Source organism: Gallinula chloropus (genome assembly GCF_964237585.1).
Source record: "Gallinula chloropus genome assembly, chromosome: 4".
In the NCBI taxonomy this organism is placed as follows: Eukaryota; Metazoa; Chordata; class Aves; order Gruiformes; family Rallidae; genus Gallinula; species Gallinula chloropus.
In genome coordinates this window covers 17,929,390-17,945,040 of record NC_140088.1, presented here as the reverse complement: position 1 = coordinate 17,945,040, position 15,651 = coordinate 17,929,390, and the positions used below count along the sequence as shown (strand labels likewise).

Below are 15,651 nucleotides of genomic sequence, written 5' to 3'. Positions count from 1 at the left end.
CAGCAATGGCTTTTTACTCAAGTTGCCTCTCTGGACACAGGAGCCTGTATAGTGGCTGCTAGAAGTCTTCCCTCTTATACAGGAGGGGAAAAAATAATCCATCTGTGTGAATTTCATCTCCTCATTTTAATTACAGCTTGTTACTTTTCTTATTTATGGTAACATCATTGGAAAAATACAACTAGTGGAAAACAACTGTTCTCCTATCACACTCAAAATACATGCTAATGGACAGTCACAGTACAGTCTTCCCTGCTTAACATGTCTGTCGAGGGGTGAAGCCTACCTGAAAGCCAAAGTCTGCCCAGTAAAATGACACCTTGACTACATCCGCTCAGCTCTGACTAATCTGGCACAAACTGGAAAACAAAGAAGCAAAGTAGGAATTTCATTAGACAACTGTTGTTAAATTCACACAGGGTAACACACCAGGGGTAGGTGACCAGAGGGCGGCAAGAACCTCCACCAGCAACTGGCCATAGATTCAGAGAGAAAGAATGGCTGGGGGCTGCTTGTGGTGACAAATATGTAAAGGAATATATAGGTTGAGGATAACACCTCAGGCTTGGAGAGAGCTTCACGTAAAGAAATCCAATACTATTAAGAAAGCTGAACCAAAGAAAGAACTGCTGGACACACTGACTGGTTGGAGGAGGAGCCCTCTTCTGCCTGGGTCCATGTAGTGAAGGTCTAGGGCTTCCATTTGTGAGTGTAATGTCTACATCACACAACAGAAACCACTATCCACTCACCATTCCCAATCTGCTAAGTAAATAAATTTTAGATTATATGTTGCCAAACGGTGTGGTTTTCTTACTTTACCCATCCCAGCTGACTGCCCTGCAACACTTGTCTTAATCGACCCACAAGCTATGCTCCGTTAATGCTTGGTCTCCTGCAACAGCTACTACCTACCCACCATTAAGGATCTTATTTGTAACATTGGTGCCAGGCTTCAAGGAGCTGGGCTGAGATGGGCAAATCCTTTAACAAAGACCACTAAACCACTACTAGAGCATTACGACAACTCACCTGAGCCAGCACTGAACAAGTGACCTAGTGCCCCAAGTCACTGCTCTGATGGCAAACTGTCTGAAACGGGCAATTGAGCTTTTTGATGTGTTATTTCTCCTTTTATTAGATGTTATCACTGTAGATTGTTTGAATACAGGGTATTACTTTTGAAGAGCTTTTTTGCTCCTTGAACACTCACAGGCCATAGTTCTTTCAGTTGCTTGCTGGCTAGTTTAAATAGAAAAAACAGATCTTCAGCAAATGTGTGCTGTTAAATGCAGATACATTCTTTTCACATGCACAGATGTAACAACTTCCCAAGATATCCAGTAAGCATCAGCAATTGATCAAAATAAAACATTATTTCTTCTAAAGGTGATACACTTATTTCATGTTTTAGTCTCAGAATTTCTGTAGCTGTTTCAGTCATTCGCTATGACCACATTGTTCAGGCAATACACTTACTGGCCACATATTAATTCAGGTTTTTCTTTTATGGAGATCCTGGGACTGCAAAGGAACAGAAAGGTCCCTCCATTATGGACAGTATTTTCTAATAAAAGTGAAAGATTTCATCTGGCTTCACTCCTGCATAAGAGTTCAACAGTGCTGCAGAGTCAAACAAATATATGCAAAACCTCATGTTTGTGGAAACACAAGTGTTCTCTCATCCTCAAGTTTCCAATCACCTAAATCTAGACCTCCATGTTTTTAAATCCCTCTGCAAACCTGCTTAAGGAATCTCCTTCCACTTCTCCCATGCTTCTGCTGAAGGATAATTTCAGGTCAAAGCTCCTTGAGAAAGTCTCTCCACATTTTTCTCTAACACAACTTGTTTCTTTCTCTTTAGTTTGAGAAATAATGATGCTTCATCGTATTACATATGAGAACTTAATAGCAAGGCATACACCTAAAATGGGCCAGATCCTCAATATGTGCTTCTAACAACCTATCTATGGTGAAGCAGTGTTCGGAATTCCCAAATTGCACTCAGATCATTCACTCAGCACTCAGGTGCCCTGGATATGACACAGAAAATGATGGCATAAGCCCATGTGGTTTTAGGTTTACAGTGCACTTGACTAACCACACCTCAACCAAGGTCTCCTTAAGAATGAAATATGCTGCAGACATAACCTCTGAGCTCTGCCTAGTAGCGACATACTATTATACTAATTCTTATTTTCAGAATAACGTGGTTTTTACTTGTATTTCAGAAACTGCCAAGTGCCTAATAACAGTAACTTCTGGATGTGTATTTTTTTTAAAGGAGGTAAATGGGGTCTCAAAAATTCAACGTCTGCACATACATTGCAAAAAAAAAAAAAAGCCAGTTTAGAGAACAATGTAGGCATGTGTTTTTAAACTACTGTTCGTGCAGTCTGGTCAGGACTGTGTGACACAGTATACAGTGTTTTGTCATCCAAGGAATGTCTTTGATCAAGAGTTTATGCAAGAAGGAAAAAAAAGCCATGAAACCCTAATCCGTTCCCACAGTCCAGTAAACGTGAGCTGGACAAACAGTGGACAATAGCAGTAAAGCTTGCTGCTGGAACAATAGCTGCAACTAAAAAAATTAAAGGGTTGCTGACTCACAGTTCCTACTATCAAGAAAGATTCTGTGCAGTGTTGATAATTCCCCAGAATCCTGAAGACGCTGAAGGTTAAATATTGTGGTTACTATTACACTGAGATAAAGCAGCAAAATATGTTGCTAAACAATCAGAAATGGAAGATGGTGACAAACTAGTGCTGATTTTGTCTAGTGCAGGGTTGGGATGCAGAGACTGAATAATCAATCTTCTTTCTGCCTAAAGATTTTCCACCACCAAAAAAACCCTGTAATTTTATTATAAACAAGTATCAGTTAAATTCTTTCAGTCAGTATGCCACTATTTCAGATACTACCCATACAAATTCTGCACAGCTACGATCAAGCTTTCTAATTTTTCATAATAAAAGTTATATATGCTATTTCTTACACTTATTCAGAAACCTTCTGTAGGCAGTTTTGCCACACCAAGAACAGACACACAGAACACAGTTATCACTGGCCAATAACGTATGCATATGAAATATGCATAGAACCTCTTGGTAGAACTACATGTATGTTTAGAAGTTGCAAATTACTAAAAGAATCGTAAGATGAAAACTGCTGGGTGTAATTAATAACACTTAGGGAAGAAAATACTCCTGTAGGAATATTCAGTGTGATGTCAGAGAGATATTCATGTTAGCTGTAAATTAACTTAAGTGTATAAGCAGTGTTGAAACAGAGCTTATTTGGATATTTACCGGCATTGCTCATCATCTGGATCAGTGCTTTGTTCTAACGTAGGGATACTCTTTCTGCTGCATTAACTTCTGCCCAGATATCGCCCCACTGCACAGTGTAGTCTAGACAATCCCAAAGAATCGAAGAGCTCCAAGTTATCTTCTTGCCTCTGCTAAGGAAACCAGTATTTTCAAGTCTGAATGCACAGAGCTGCACGCTTACAAGACAGCTATCAAAATAGCACACAAAGCTTTTATTATTATTAGGTTTTTAAAATTTCCATAGATGCTGAGCTGGTTCTGCGATTCCAAGTGGTGGGACACACTGAAGTGCTTCAGTATCACACTGCTCTAGTTGGCCTCTAGACATCAATCCTAGACACCAAAACTTGCAATTGGAAACTTGCCACAGAACTCATTTCACACCTCCCAAAACTCCATTTTCTCTGGCAATATATACATTTCTGTTGTCATGTGTAGTGTCATAAGTTTATCCATTAAAAAAGCAACACTGGCAGAGTGTAAAATTAGAATCTTCATGGTTACTTGCCAAATTGTGAAAGCTAAAGTTTTAGGTTGTAATTAGACATGAACCTACTGCTATAAGAAGTTGCAAACAGCAGTTGTTCAAAATGCACCAACATCCATACTACTACCACAAAGAATATGAAGAATTATAACATCAGTAGAATTATTAAGCGTTTTGTTTCAAACCAAAGCCTTTAAGATAATCAGGATAAGATACAGAATCACATACATTGCTCTGCCCGATCCAGCTCCCATCAGAAATAACAAATCTAATCCAGAGGGACTTCAGATGATTCTAATATTGCAGCAGATTTCAAACTATATCCTTATGATCATTAGGCACACCAACACAATCCAAACACAACAAAAGTATTTAATGCTTCACTGCAGAAACTGTTCAGGAAAACAACTACCCCAACAAGGAGTCTTATCTTCATCTTTCTTGCCCACATCTTTCTCTACAGAAAACAACACTCGTTAATATCATCAGCATTCCCTTCCAAGCATGCAACCCCACCAAGTAATTACAAGACATTATAAAAAAGTCCCACAAATGTTCAAATAAGCCATGCAGGGAGAAGACACCCACTTTTATTTGATAATAAACTCTAAAAGAACTAGAAAAGAATCTACACATTTTTGATGCTCTTTTAACGTCTCATGTGGAGATCAGTATTAAAACTTTACATGCAAAAAAGACTCAAAAGGATGTGGATGCATACAGAACAAAAAGATGTCAACAGAACAGGACTGATGGATTTAAACCCTTGGAAATTCAGATTATTTGATCTCTTTCTGTGAGTAAATCAAGTATCTTAAAAGGGTATCAGTTCTTACTCTAAAGCACTGTAGAAGAGTATTAGGGTGCAAGCAGACTTCTGACAGACAAATCTCCCTTTGTTCCAATAAAGGAAGTTGTTATTTACATCCAAAGTGTCAATAAGCATTCGGAACTACATCATAGGGCTCAAACTTTCTCTTGCATCTCCTCAAAAAATAAAGCCTATAGATTTATACACTTCAGAACTATCTACTGAAAAATTAAAGGCCAATTTTATCTGAATGTAATCTATTAAAAAATAATCAATAAAAATGTTATACCTTTCTAGAAATCCTAAAGACACAGACCAAAACATAAACTTCATTCACCAAAAATAATCCTTACAAAAGTATTTTAAGCAGTCTTTATTTTTCTTCCTCTAAAGGGAGCATATGCACAAAGCTAGCAACATGAGTTTGCAGCGTTCTATGTGCACATGAGAATACACTGTTGCTTATATGTTTCATACCTCAGTAGCAATTGGATCAAAAAGTCACATAACCAAACAAGACATGCCAATCTGGGAAGGCAGACTTTCTTTAAACATCCACACATAAATTGTCATAAAGTAACAGGATTTAAATGAGCCAGATTACTCCTATAGGGTTGACTTTTAATTGCATCACTTTTTTTCTTATTCACCCATTTCTGTTGATCACAGATGTTCATTCAAAGCTGAAATGGATCCCTTCACATTACAGTTTACAACAAATGCAAATAAAGTATGCTGCTAATAAAGATAGAAGTGTTTTATTAATATATTTTACTAGGAGGCTTTAACAAACTCCATACTGTCGTTTGTCATTTTTAAACTGTACTGATGTAGTACAATGACACAGATAACCTACAAAGTCAGGTATTCATGTTCTAGTGATGGCTGACCTGTTATTAGCAGCTGCTGATCCCATGGCTGTAAGACAGCCCTGAATCAGCATGCAGTTCTGCAGGGAATACAGTCACTGTAGTCAGAGTTCACCTCTCTCTGTTGATGCCTTGAAACTCGCTATTTCGTGTACTCATCACGTATTGTAGAAAGAAAAATTACAAGTCTTCTGGACTGCAACAACTTCAGTACACAAGCAGTAATCAACTCTGCATCCACCTTTTAATAAAATTCTGTACTCTACAGCTTCAGCTGAGATGATCATGAGGAAACCCAAACAAGCTAGAACGCAGCCCAGGCAAGTCAGAAATCTGGAAGTTAAATGTTTCAAACATTCCTCCCTAACTACTGAGCAATAACTAGAGGTGGCAAACACAGCAATGGATTTCAAGTCTCAGCAACTTCAATGGTTTGTAGCAGAAATTTTCTACCTTAACTGTTCTTAACAGATGAAGTACTTCTACAAATTTCAAACCCATCTGACAATAACGCAGAGCTCCACAATCTCTATGTCCCACTTTCATAACAGCCAATATTATCGTCTACAAGACTGCATTCTTTTCTGTATCTTTTCCACCCAGTCTTTAAGCAATGCTTAAGTTGTGCAGGCAAGTATTCAAACCAGGAAATGTCTGAATCACTGTGGTCCACAGAAGCTTTATTCGGCCCTTCTGTGCAAAGATCTTCTGATTAAGTCTTTAATTACAGCATTAACATTTGCTTCCACCAGAGTCATGACCATTTGAGACACAGGATGAGTAAGCAGGGTGTGAAACTAATGAAGCCATTTATAAGAATTTGTTTTCATTTGTTACAGATTTTAGGAATAAGTTAACATAATTAGTCATCGAAAGAAAAGAAACCACGTGTTTCTATCTCACAAAACTGAATACTGGTTTTTGAAGTTCTGATGCATTTTTTTCCCCCAGTAGCATTATAGCTGGCTGAAGCACACCCCTTACACAGGTGTTTGCTAACTGTAGCATTTCTCATTTTCTAGGTGATTCATCTGTGAAATAGGCAAAGATACAAACATGCAAACAAGGTACTCATATCCACTTGATGGTGGCAAGAAGCACATTCAGAAGTAGTCAAACACTCAAAGGTACTGGGAACAAGTCTTGTCAGACATCTCACACTGGTTAAGGCAAATCAATACGTTTGATGTAACCTGGGCTTTAAATTATTAGCTGTAAACAAGGTAAGAAAATGACCCCTGAAGTATGCTGGGAAGACTCCACTGTTACAGCCCTGAACATCGCAGAAAACTCCATAACTTTCTTGAAGAGAACGGTTTTAAAAGTTGGGATCAAACCAAGTACTTGAGCACATATCCCACAGAACTGTTAACCATACCTCAATTAATACCATCGGGCCCATGAAAGACATGAGGCAGAAAATGTTCAGAAAAATACACGAATGGAATAAGAGACTCCAGCAGTATGTGTAAACACAAAAAGTTGTATTTAAGACCTAATAGGCAACCCTAAACCTGGCATATCCCAGTCTGAAATTTGAAATCCTGGTTGCTGCAATCTTTATATACATACACACACATTTAATGATAAATAGAGATATAAAAAATATTTTTTCTAATAATGCAAATTTGTTCTAAATAAAATTAGAACAGTAAAAGAATATTAGCCACCACACCAATTTTCAAGATATCTCCAAAGGTCCTCTTGCTCACATCCCTTCCTTTTACATGGATTTTTGTAAGTTATGTACAAAGATTCCAAAACCAACCACATTTTAAAATATGAATACTTAGATCTCTAGTGTTTGCTTCTCTTTGTACTATCAGAACAACAATAAAACCGGCTTTTTTATATCAAGAATGAGTGGGAGTTTACTTAAAGACTAATTCATGAATTTCAACAACAAAAAAATTGAGTCCATCTCAGATTAATATCCAATACTTTTCATTACTTTGAAGAGGTAAAATAATTTGCAAAAAATAAACTGGTTTGCAGATGCAGAGACATCTTTTTCAAATTTCTCTGAAGTGATTATAAAGTCAAATTAGCTTTCTTTTCTCTAGTATGTAATCTTTCTGGTTTGTGCCTATCTATTTACTGAGATTACAGGATATGATAGTTTATTTTGCTTCTATATTCAGACACTTGTGGTTTGATGCTTGTTCTGGTTCCCAGTAGTTTAATGTAACAACTGCATAACAACTAAAAGCCAGCTTAATCCATCTATCCCGAATGAAGAGACTACCAACGCTGTCATATTCCTTCCAGGGTCTCAAATGATGACACAAGCTACAAATGAATCCTACCTCAGTATTTCTTTATTTCAAAGAAATTCACCACAGAATCAGAAGAGCTGTATCATGCTCTGTACTCTCTATTTTAACAACTTCTATCAATATAAATGTTTGGGAACTCTTAAAATCTATTTCTTACAGAATACAACCATCTCCTCCACTAGATGGCCCTGACACTCACTATATGTATCAAAACTGTTTCGACACACATGTAAGACAATTAAACTAACAAAGTATGCAAGCAACCATTTACTAAGAGAAGGCTCTGACATTGGCATACTTGCACACAGAAGAAACAGACAAAAAGTGCACATCACCTCCTTCATACAGTCAGCAAAACCTTTATCTTATCAGACTCCAAAATCCAAAAATTTTAGCAAAATGCAAGTGACCCTGATGAGAATACAGAGTCAACATTTTAAAAATTCAAGTTTATTTTCTTATCTAATAAAAAAGCTGCACAAGTAAAACAGAACTGTTGTCTAGATGGTACAAAGTAGTGCTGTTGGAGGATATGGCCATACTAAAACATTCTCTCACCTGAGATAGTTAACCCTCTGTACAGCTTCCGATCCTCCTGATAGTCCAATCCATCTGTATGAAGCTATGCTATGCCATGGTGACTTAGCCAGACATCCACACATTACAACTGATTAAAGTATATACTCATGATGTAACCGTACTACAGATGGTATGCAAAGATGTCTAGCAGCCCAAGCTAAAACCCTTTTCAGGTAAAAATAATTGACTATTTCTCTTAAGCTGATAGCATCCGGTTTTTTTGCGTGAAACTAAAGAATTCATCTTCAAGATTGGAAAATAAAAATCTATTCCTCGATAAAAGGTACTAGCAAATACTAGTACCAGTATCCAGTAGGCATGTTTCTCTCACTGACCACTTTCCCCCATACACACTGCAGTGGTGTGCAGAACTTGTGGGAAATGTCAATTTCATGTCCTGTGCTGCACTGCACCTCATGAGCAGGTTTCTCATTAATTTGTCATTCTGTCCTTTACATACAAGAAGGCTTCCTACAGCAAGGTCTGCAGGCAATTCCTTCTATTTAACTTACCTACAGTATATACACATTGTATAAACTGGATAATCTGCATAAACAGATCTTTAAGTAATATATACCCTTTAAAGAAGGAAACCTTGCAAGTGCATATGTTTTCCTTTTAAGGAATTAATCCATCAGTGCAAGGCTAGTGAGGAAATAAAGCAAATATTTCTATACACTAGTTTATACACTAGTGTTTCAGCAATCCTTAATAAAACTTGGAGATACTAAATGTTAAATGACGTATGATAAGTACGATTGTAAGCTCAGTGATGTTCCCTTTCTCCTTTAATATTCATCACCTCTTCACTGTTTTGATTTTGTTTAAAAAAAAAGAGTAGATAAAACACTTTTCCAGTTAAAAGTTCTTCTAATGTTTCTTCTGTGGTCATCCATGTTTATCTTCATCTGTTATATTCAAAATGCTAGTGAAGATCTTTCAGTACCAATTCTAAAATCAGACTGAATATTTAGCATTGAACAAACCTAAAAAAAGAATACACGAAAGTGTTTCATAGCATCTATGTTCCAAGAAGAATGTTCAGCAAAACTCTCAATTCCTCCATTTATAAGTAATTGTCAAATAATATTTTTAATTTTCATTTAAAGAATGTTTCTTTTATTTTGTAGTTGCTATTGATAGTTGAAAATTTCCTAACCAAACAGTTTCACTTAATTCACTTCAGTTCAAGTATTTTTACTACAATTGCAAAAGGAGAACAATAGTAGTTCTGCAGAAATACTATGGTTTGCAACAGGTTTAGAGACATAATATTTTCATAAATTAGTATCACTGTGAGCTAAAATAACAACATAATCCTACACACCTGTTTAAATTTTCCTCTGATTTTTTCCAGATCTTCTTGCAGCTTATCATAAGTGGGGTCTTCATATGGGAATTTCTGAATCATCCCTATTAATGAATCCAAGACCCTTATCTTTTTGCTAAAAAAAAAAAAAAATTAAAAACAAAACCAAAAAACCACACAGAAAAAACAATGAGCCTGCTACAGCAGCTTTTTTCAATCTGTCCATATGAAAACTCTATTAATACTTATATATAATTATTCAGAGCATAGAACCCAGTCCTCCAACCCCTTTAATTCAACTTTGCCCATTTAGATCCCTAGAACTGTGTATTTGATACATATCTAAGCGATAATCAGAAATTAAGCTGTAGCACAACTAAAAAAATTAAGGTTTGCCTTTTAACTTACCTGCCAAAAGTTGACAAATATTCAAAAATCTTCAGAAATACTGATTAGTTGACTGAGTAAAATAAACGAATGCAGTAACAAAGACTCACCAGAACACTTAAGAAAATGGTTGACAGTATGGTTGCAATTCTATCAGATAAATTAATCTGAACTGGACAGCAAAAATAACGGAGAAAAGAATGAAAGTCAGAAAAACGTAGGTTGGAAGGGAAAGCTGGAGGTCATCTAGTTCAGCCTCTGTGGAAGCTAGACAACTTCAAAGCTCGATGAGGCCGCCCAGGGCCTTGTCCAACCAGATTTCAAAAACCTGCAAATATGGAGCTTCTAGAGTCTGTCTGGACAACCTGTCCCAGTGTTTAGCTGCTTGTACTAAAAAGGATTTCTCCTTATGGCCCACTGGAAGGTAACTTGATTCAAACTGTGCAAGTTGCCTATGGCCCTTTCACCAGGCACTTCTGTAAGTAATACATTTCCACCTTCTCTAGATCTTCTCCTTATATCCTAAACTTAAGTATCTCCCTCCTCTTCTACAGGCTGAAGGAACCAAGCTGCATTATTTTCATTATCACATGGTTCAGCATAGGGATACCACTGTAGTAGCTCTCTGCTCACGTTTCTTCCACTTTCCAGTAGTTCTTTTGTATCGGGGGAGAGGCAAAACTGGGCACCATAATTTGAAACACTATGAAAGGAACACTAATACTATTTTTATTTTTTTATATTTTTAATCTTACCTGTTCTTTTCATCCATGCATTTCTGGAGCAGACACTGCCATGTCAGTGCAAACCCAAGGTAGCAGCCAATCTGCAAGTTTATCAGAATGTCATGAGGGAAAAAAATATACATGTAGTATATACATTGTCAGTATAAAGCAATACAGTGTGTGTTTGTTTCTCTTCAGGAAACAAATTACCAGATATAAAGACGTTTTTACATTGGAAATTTCAGTAAATTAGGGTAGGATAAATAAGGGTTGCCTGTGTTGCACAGTGCAACAGTCAAAAAACTTCTCATAAGAATCTGTTAAGCATCAGAGGGCAAAATATTTAAAATGCAGCATAAAACCCTGCAAAATACTAGACATAGATTGTTTTCTAATTGTTTCCCTTCTACTGCACTTGAATAAATTTGGGAGTTCAAAGCATATAAAGTATTTAAGATGTTTCAGTGTTCATTTTTGCAGCACTGCCAGTTCAAGCAGCTCACACACAGTCCTATAAAAAAGGGGTACTAGTTGGATTAAGGGAGCTACCAAGTCAACCAAAGAGGAGTCAATACATGAACAATTTAACCAGTCTAACTCAAGCAGGTAGCATGGAAGCAGAAAGAAGCATGAGGAGCTGGCTAAACTAGCCTTGCTGCCAGAGCTTTTCATTACAACTTTGGACACCAAATGAAACAGAAATACAGGTCAGTTCTTGCTGCCTACAATCCTACTGTCCTCTGGAGCTTCCTGCCCCAGTAAAAGCAGATTAGAACATTTCTCTATTACAGTCTGCCTAGGGCCATTTTACATAAAGCTATCCAGCTTTGAAGGCTGCTGTTTAACTAGAGTTGTCCTGTAAGTACAAAAATATTTCACGACTGTACCTCTCTGCATCACACCCAAACGCAGATCAAATTTTTATGATAACCATCCTTTCAGAATTTGACATTTTGCCTTTTTCACTTCAAAATGGATTAACAGCATTGCCACTGTTCCTTCTGTATGAAATTAACTTTCTGAAACTGAACACAAAAGGGCAGATTGGCTTCAACAGAGTGAAAAGGTTTAAGTTTGTGGTGCTGTTCTTGAAATACAGCCTGCCATGAATCCTGTACTACAGCTTCCCATCAAAGCTGAAAAAATCCAGCTCAGGTCCAAAAATACTATAGCTGAACACACTCCGTGTTATGATAAAGGTGAGCTGGACGTAGAAGACAAGTTAAGACAAGTGCCTCACCACCACCCTGCAGTCCTTTCATTTCTGTGAAGTCTTCCTGATTCAGGTATGCCACTGCGTGAGCGCGCCAACACAGAGAACTGACTCCATGCACTAAAGAGTAACAGTGCCCCAACCAACAAACTCTCTTAGCATTAGAAATAGAAGAGTGCAACAGCCGTGCCCAGAATTGCCCCTTTATGGTTCCCACCCAAAGGGTCTCGATATTCCATGTTTTGCCCTAATGCTGAGCCACAGATGATGCAGGGGGGCCTTTAACCACAATTTTTGGGTTCCAAGAATAGATGCACAATCCATCATATTTTTTTCTGAGAAAGCTACTTTGATTTGTCTCTTCTTAACCTCCCTCATAGAAAAAAAACCCACAACCAACCACCAAAGTACTATATAGCAAATAAGCTAACATAAAACCATTCAACTGAGCAATCTGATCTAGCTGAAAATGCCCCTGCTCACTGCAGATGGGTTGGATGAGATGACCTCTAAAAGTCCAGTCCTGGTTCTGGCCAGGACAGAGTTAGCTTCCCGAAGAAGCCAGCACAGTTGAGTCAGGCTGTTTTCCACATCACCTGGCATCACTCCTCCGTAAAAGGGTCTGGTCAGTGAGGGATGCAGCTGTGTGGTCCAGGACAGTCCAAGTGCAGTTAGGCATCAGGTTAGTTGTCACCTTGCACAGTGCTCTGTGTTACCACTGTGTCAGGTCAGTAAAGTATTCTGTGTTATCACTGTGTGTGTGTTATCTTTGCCATGAGCTGTTATTGTTCCCCTTCTGTGGTGTTTTCAGTAAACTGTCTTTATCCCAACCCACGGGGCCTTTGTCTATTTTCTCCTCCAGCAGAGGAGTAAGCAGCGTGTGGTGCTCAGCCGCTGCCTGGAACTGAACCATGACAGGTCTCTTCCAACCCAAACCATTATTCCATGATTCTGTGCTAATAATTCAAACCATAATACTGCTTTTAAGTTAGTTTTACAGGGCCTCTCAGATAACATGGCAGGCCTCAGACTACCAATATACCAGACTTTGGGTGACAGTGTCTATACTGCAATAATTCTTTAATGACACAAACATCACGTTTCTGAAGTATTTTCCCATTTACCTCAGACCCAATCTTGGCGCCATGGAGTGATCCATACCTCCTTCCCTCAATAACTCCAACATGACTGCCTTCAGCATACCCCTCCTGATAACCTTCACCATGAAACCTGTAAAGACATAACCACAGAATCACAGAATATCCTGAGTTGGAAGGGATCCATAAGGATCAAGTCCAACTCCTGGCTCCACACAGGGCCAGACAAGTCAGAGCATGTGACTGAGGGCATTGTCCAGACACCTCTTGCACTCAGTCAAGCTTGGTGCTGTGACAACATCTCTGGGAAGCCTGTTTCAGTGCCCAACCATCCTCTCAGTAAAGAGTCTCTTCCTAATTTCCAGCCTAAACCACCCCTGTTGCAGCTTCATACCGTTCCATCAGGTTCTATCATGGTCACCAAACAGAGGAAATCAGTACCTGCACCTTCACTCCCCTTCGTCAGGAAGCCAGAGACCGTGATAAGGTCTTCCCACATCCTCCTTTTCTCCAAGCTCAACAAACCACGGGACTTCACCCTCTCCTCATAAGACTTCCCCTCCAGAATCTTCACCATCCTCATTACCCTCCTCTGGACACTCTCCAGTATTTTTGTGTCCCTCTCGTACTGCGGCACCCAAAGCTGCACAGAGTACTCGAGGTGAGGCTGCAGCAGTGCAGTGTGGAGCAGGCCAGTCCCCTCCCTAGACCAGCTAGCAATGCTTGATGCATCCCAAGATATGACTGGTCCTCCTGGCTGCCTGGGCACACTGGTGGCTCACGTTTAATTTGCTATCAACGTATTTTTTCTCACCTATTTTTCTCTGCATATCACACTTGCACAGTGCCCAAACACTCAGAGAAACAAAAACAGGTTGTATCACCTCTGAAATGCAACTAGCCACGTTTAGAAGTATCACATAATATTGATTCAAATGAAAACGCAATTATGCACATTGTGATTTGTTCAAATAGGTTTACAGTAATATGCCAAGAACATGCTCTGCAATCCAGCTCAGCACTTTCACCAGAATAACACCACTAACCACAAGCTCACAGCTCTAGGTGAAGCTTCCACACGGTGGAAGAACCGAGATTGAGCAGGTCGGTCACTCAGCAAGACCGAAGAGAAGGATTTTTTTCCTAGTCCTTCTCTCTCCTCGCCCCTCCCCCGGGCTCATTACTCGCCTTCCCTGCCCACCTTTTCCTTCCCAGCTCCTACTGCCAGCTGTGGAGGACCAGGCCCAGGCCTGGGATCCTCCCCCTCCACCCAGACCGACCTTTACCCACGGCCAGCGAAGAGTCCCACTCCAGCCCCTCCGAGCCCCTCAAAGCCCCCGGCGCCCGCCCAGGCTCCCCCACCAGCCCCACCTCTCCTCAGCCATCACGATTTCGTCAAACATATCCGAATCCGCAGACGCGGCGGCCGCCGCCATGTCACCGCCAAAGCCGCGACCGCTCGGCATGCCGGGAACGGACGGCAAGCCGGAGGGCTCGGGAGCGGCGCTGCACCACCGCGCAGGCGCGGGAGACCCTAGTTCCGTCGGCAGGGCCTAAAGCAGCGGGGGGGGGGGGGGGGGGGGAGGTGAAGGTTCCGCCCCTTTCGCTCTCTTCCCCGCCCCTCGCACCGCCGGCGCGGCGACAGCGGTTCCCGTGGGCGCGGCGCGTGCACGCGAGGGGGCGCCCGAGCGCTGCCGGGGGACCTGAGGCGGAAGAGCGAGGAGCGGGGCCAGGACCGGGAGACGGCGCGGAGAGCGGTGTGTCCGCCCCGATCCCCTCCACGCTGGGGGCCGGCATGACTGTGAGGAAGCCTCAGTGCCCCACCGGGAACCGGGGTGTGAGCTTGGGGTGCGCTTTGACCCGTGGCTCTATCAGGAGCTGTGGCACCGGGAGGGAAAAGACAAACAAACGCATCGGGAGGCGCAGTGCTTGTGCCCGGCGCCTGGGGCACCTCCCCGCGCCTGCTCAGCCGCCCGGCCGGAGCGTCGTGCGCGCACCGCCGGGCTGCGAGGGGCGGCTGGCGGGCTGGGTGCTCGTTCCGGCGGCACAACGAGCCGGGTTTGCGTTGGCCCGAAGCGTTCCTGTGTTCCGAGTAGTGCGGGTTTGACACGTGTGACCGAAAACTGTCCGTGTTTGTGATGCAGATACCCAAAGAAACTCCCAGAGCGCCGTTCGAGGCTGCTTTGTCACGGCGTTTGTTTGTTATTGCAGATCAACGCTGTAAAAGAAGCAACTTACTTATAAGCATATTGGGTTTTTTTTACTGTTACACCGTTGTTTGCCAAGCACTTAATGAAGAAGTGGCTCCGGGCACACCAAAGCAGTCCGGCAATCCAAATAGGGGTGCAGGGTGCCTGTTCTCTGAATCAAACACTGGAGGGCAGAGGACTTGAAAGGACAGCTTTAAAATGTAGGGATGTGTACAAAGAAAGAAAGAAAAGAAAAAAGAAAAGAAGAAAAAAAAAAGAAGAGGAAGAAAGGAAAGAAAGAAAGGAAGAAAGGAAAGAAAGAAAGAAAGAAAGGAAAGAAAGAAAGAAAGAAGAAAGAAAGAAAGAAAGAAAGAAAGAA

At 40.6% G+C, this 15,651-nt stretch overlaps 1 protein-coding gene across 5 annotated transcripts in view; it reads right to left on the bottom strand.

Moving 5' to 3' along the window:
* Nucleotides 1-14,532, bottom strand: part of LTO1 (LTO1 maturation factor of ABCE1) — a 28,089-nt gene extending 13,557 nt beyond the window's left edge. For 2 of the 5 annotated variants that reach the window (XR_014617258.1, XR_014617259.1), the window contains exons 1-5: nt 14,455-14,532; nt 13,111-13,216; nt 10,804-10,874; nt 9,680-9,797; nt 3,310-3,461 (exon numbers count right to left, since the gene is read on the bottom strand). Coding sequence is in view for 1 of the 5 variants with exons in the window: in XM_084263030.1 (XP_084119156.1) it covers nt 9,270-9,338; nt 9,680-9,797; nt 10,804-10,874; nt 13,111-13,216; nt 14,455-14,519 (429 nt within the window). In the remaining 4 variants the exon portion in view is untranslated. Of the gene's footprint in view, nt 1-1,120; nt 1,243-3,309; nt 3,462-8,543; nt 9,339-9,679; nt 9,798-10,803; nt 10,875-13,110; nt 13,217-14,454 lie in introns of those variants that run through there. The other 3 variants (XR_014617261.1, XR_014617260.1, XM_084263030.1) reach the window with 3 other exon arrangements.
* Nucleotides 14,533-15,651: the final 1,119 nt, after the last annotated feature.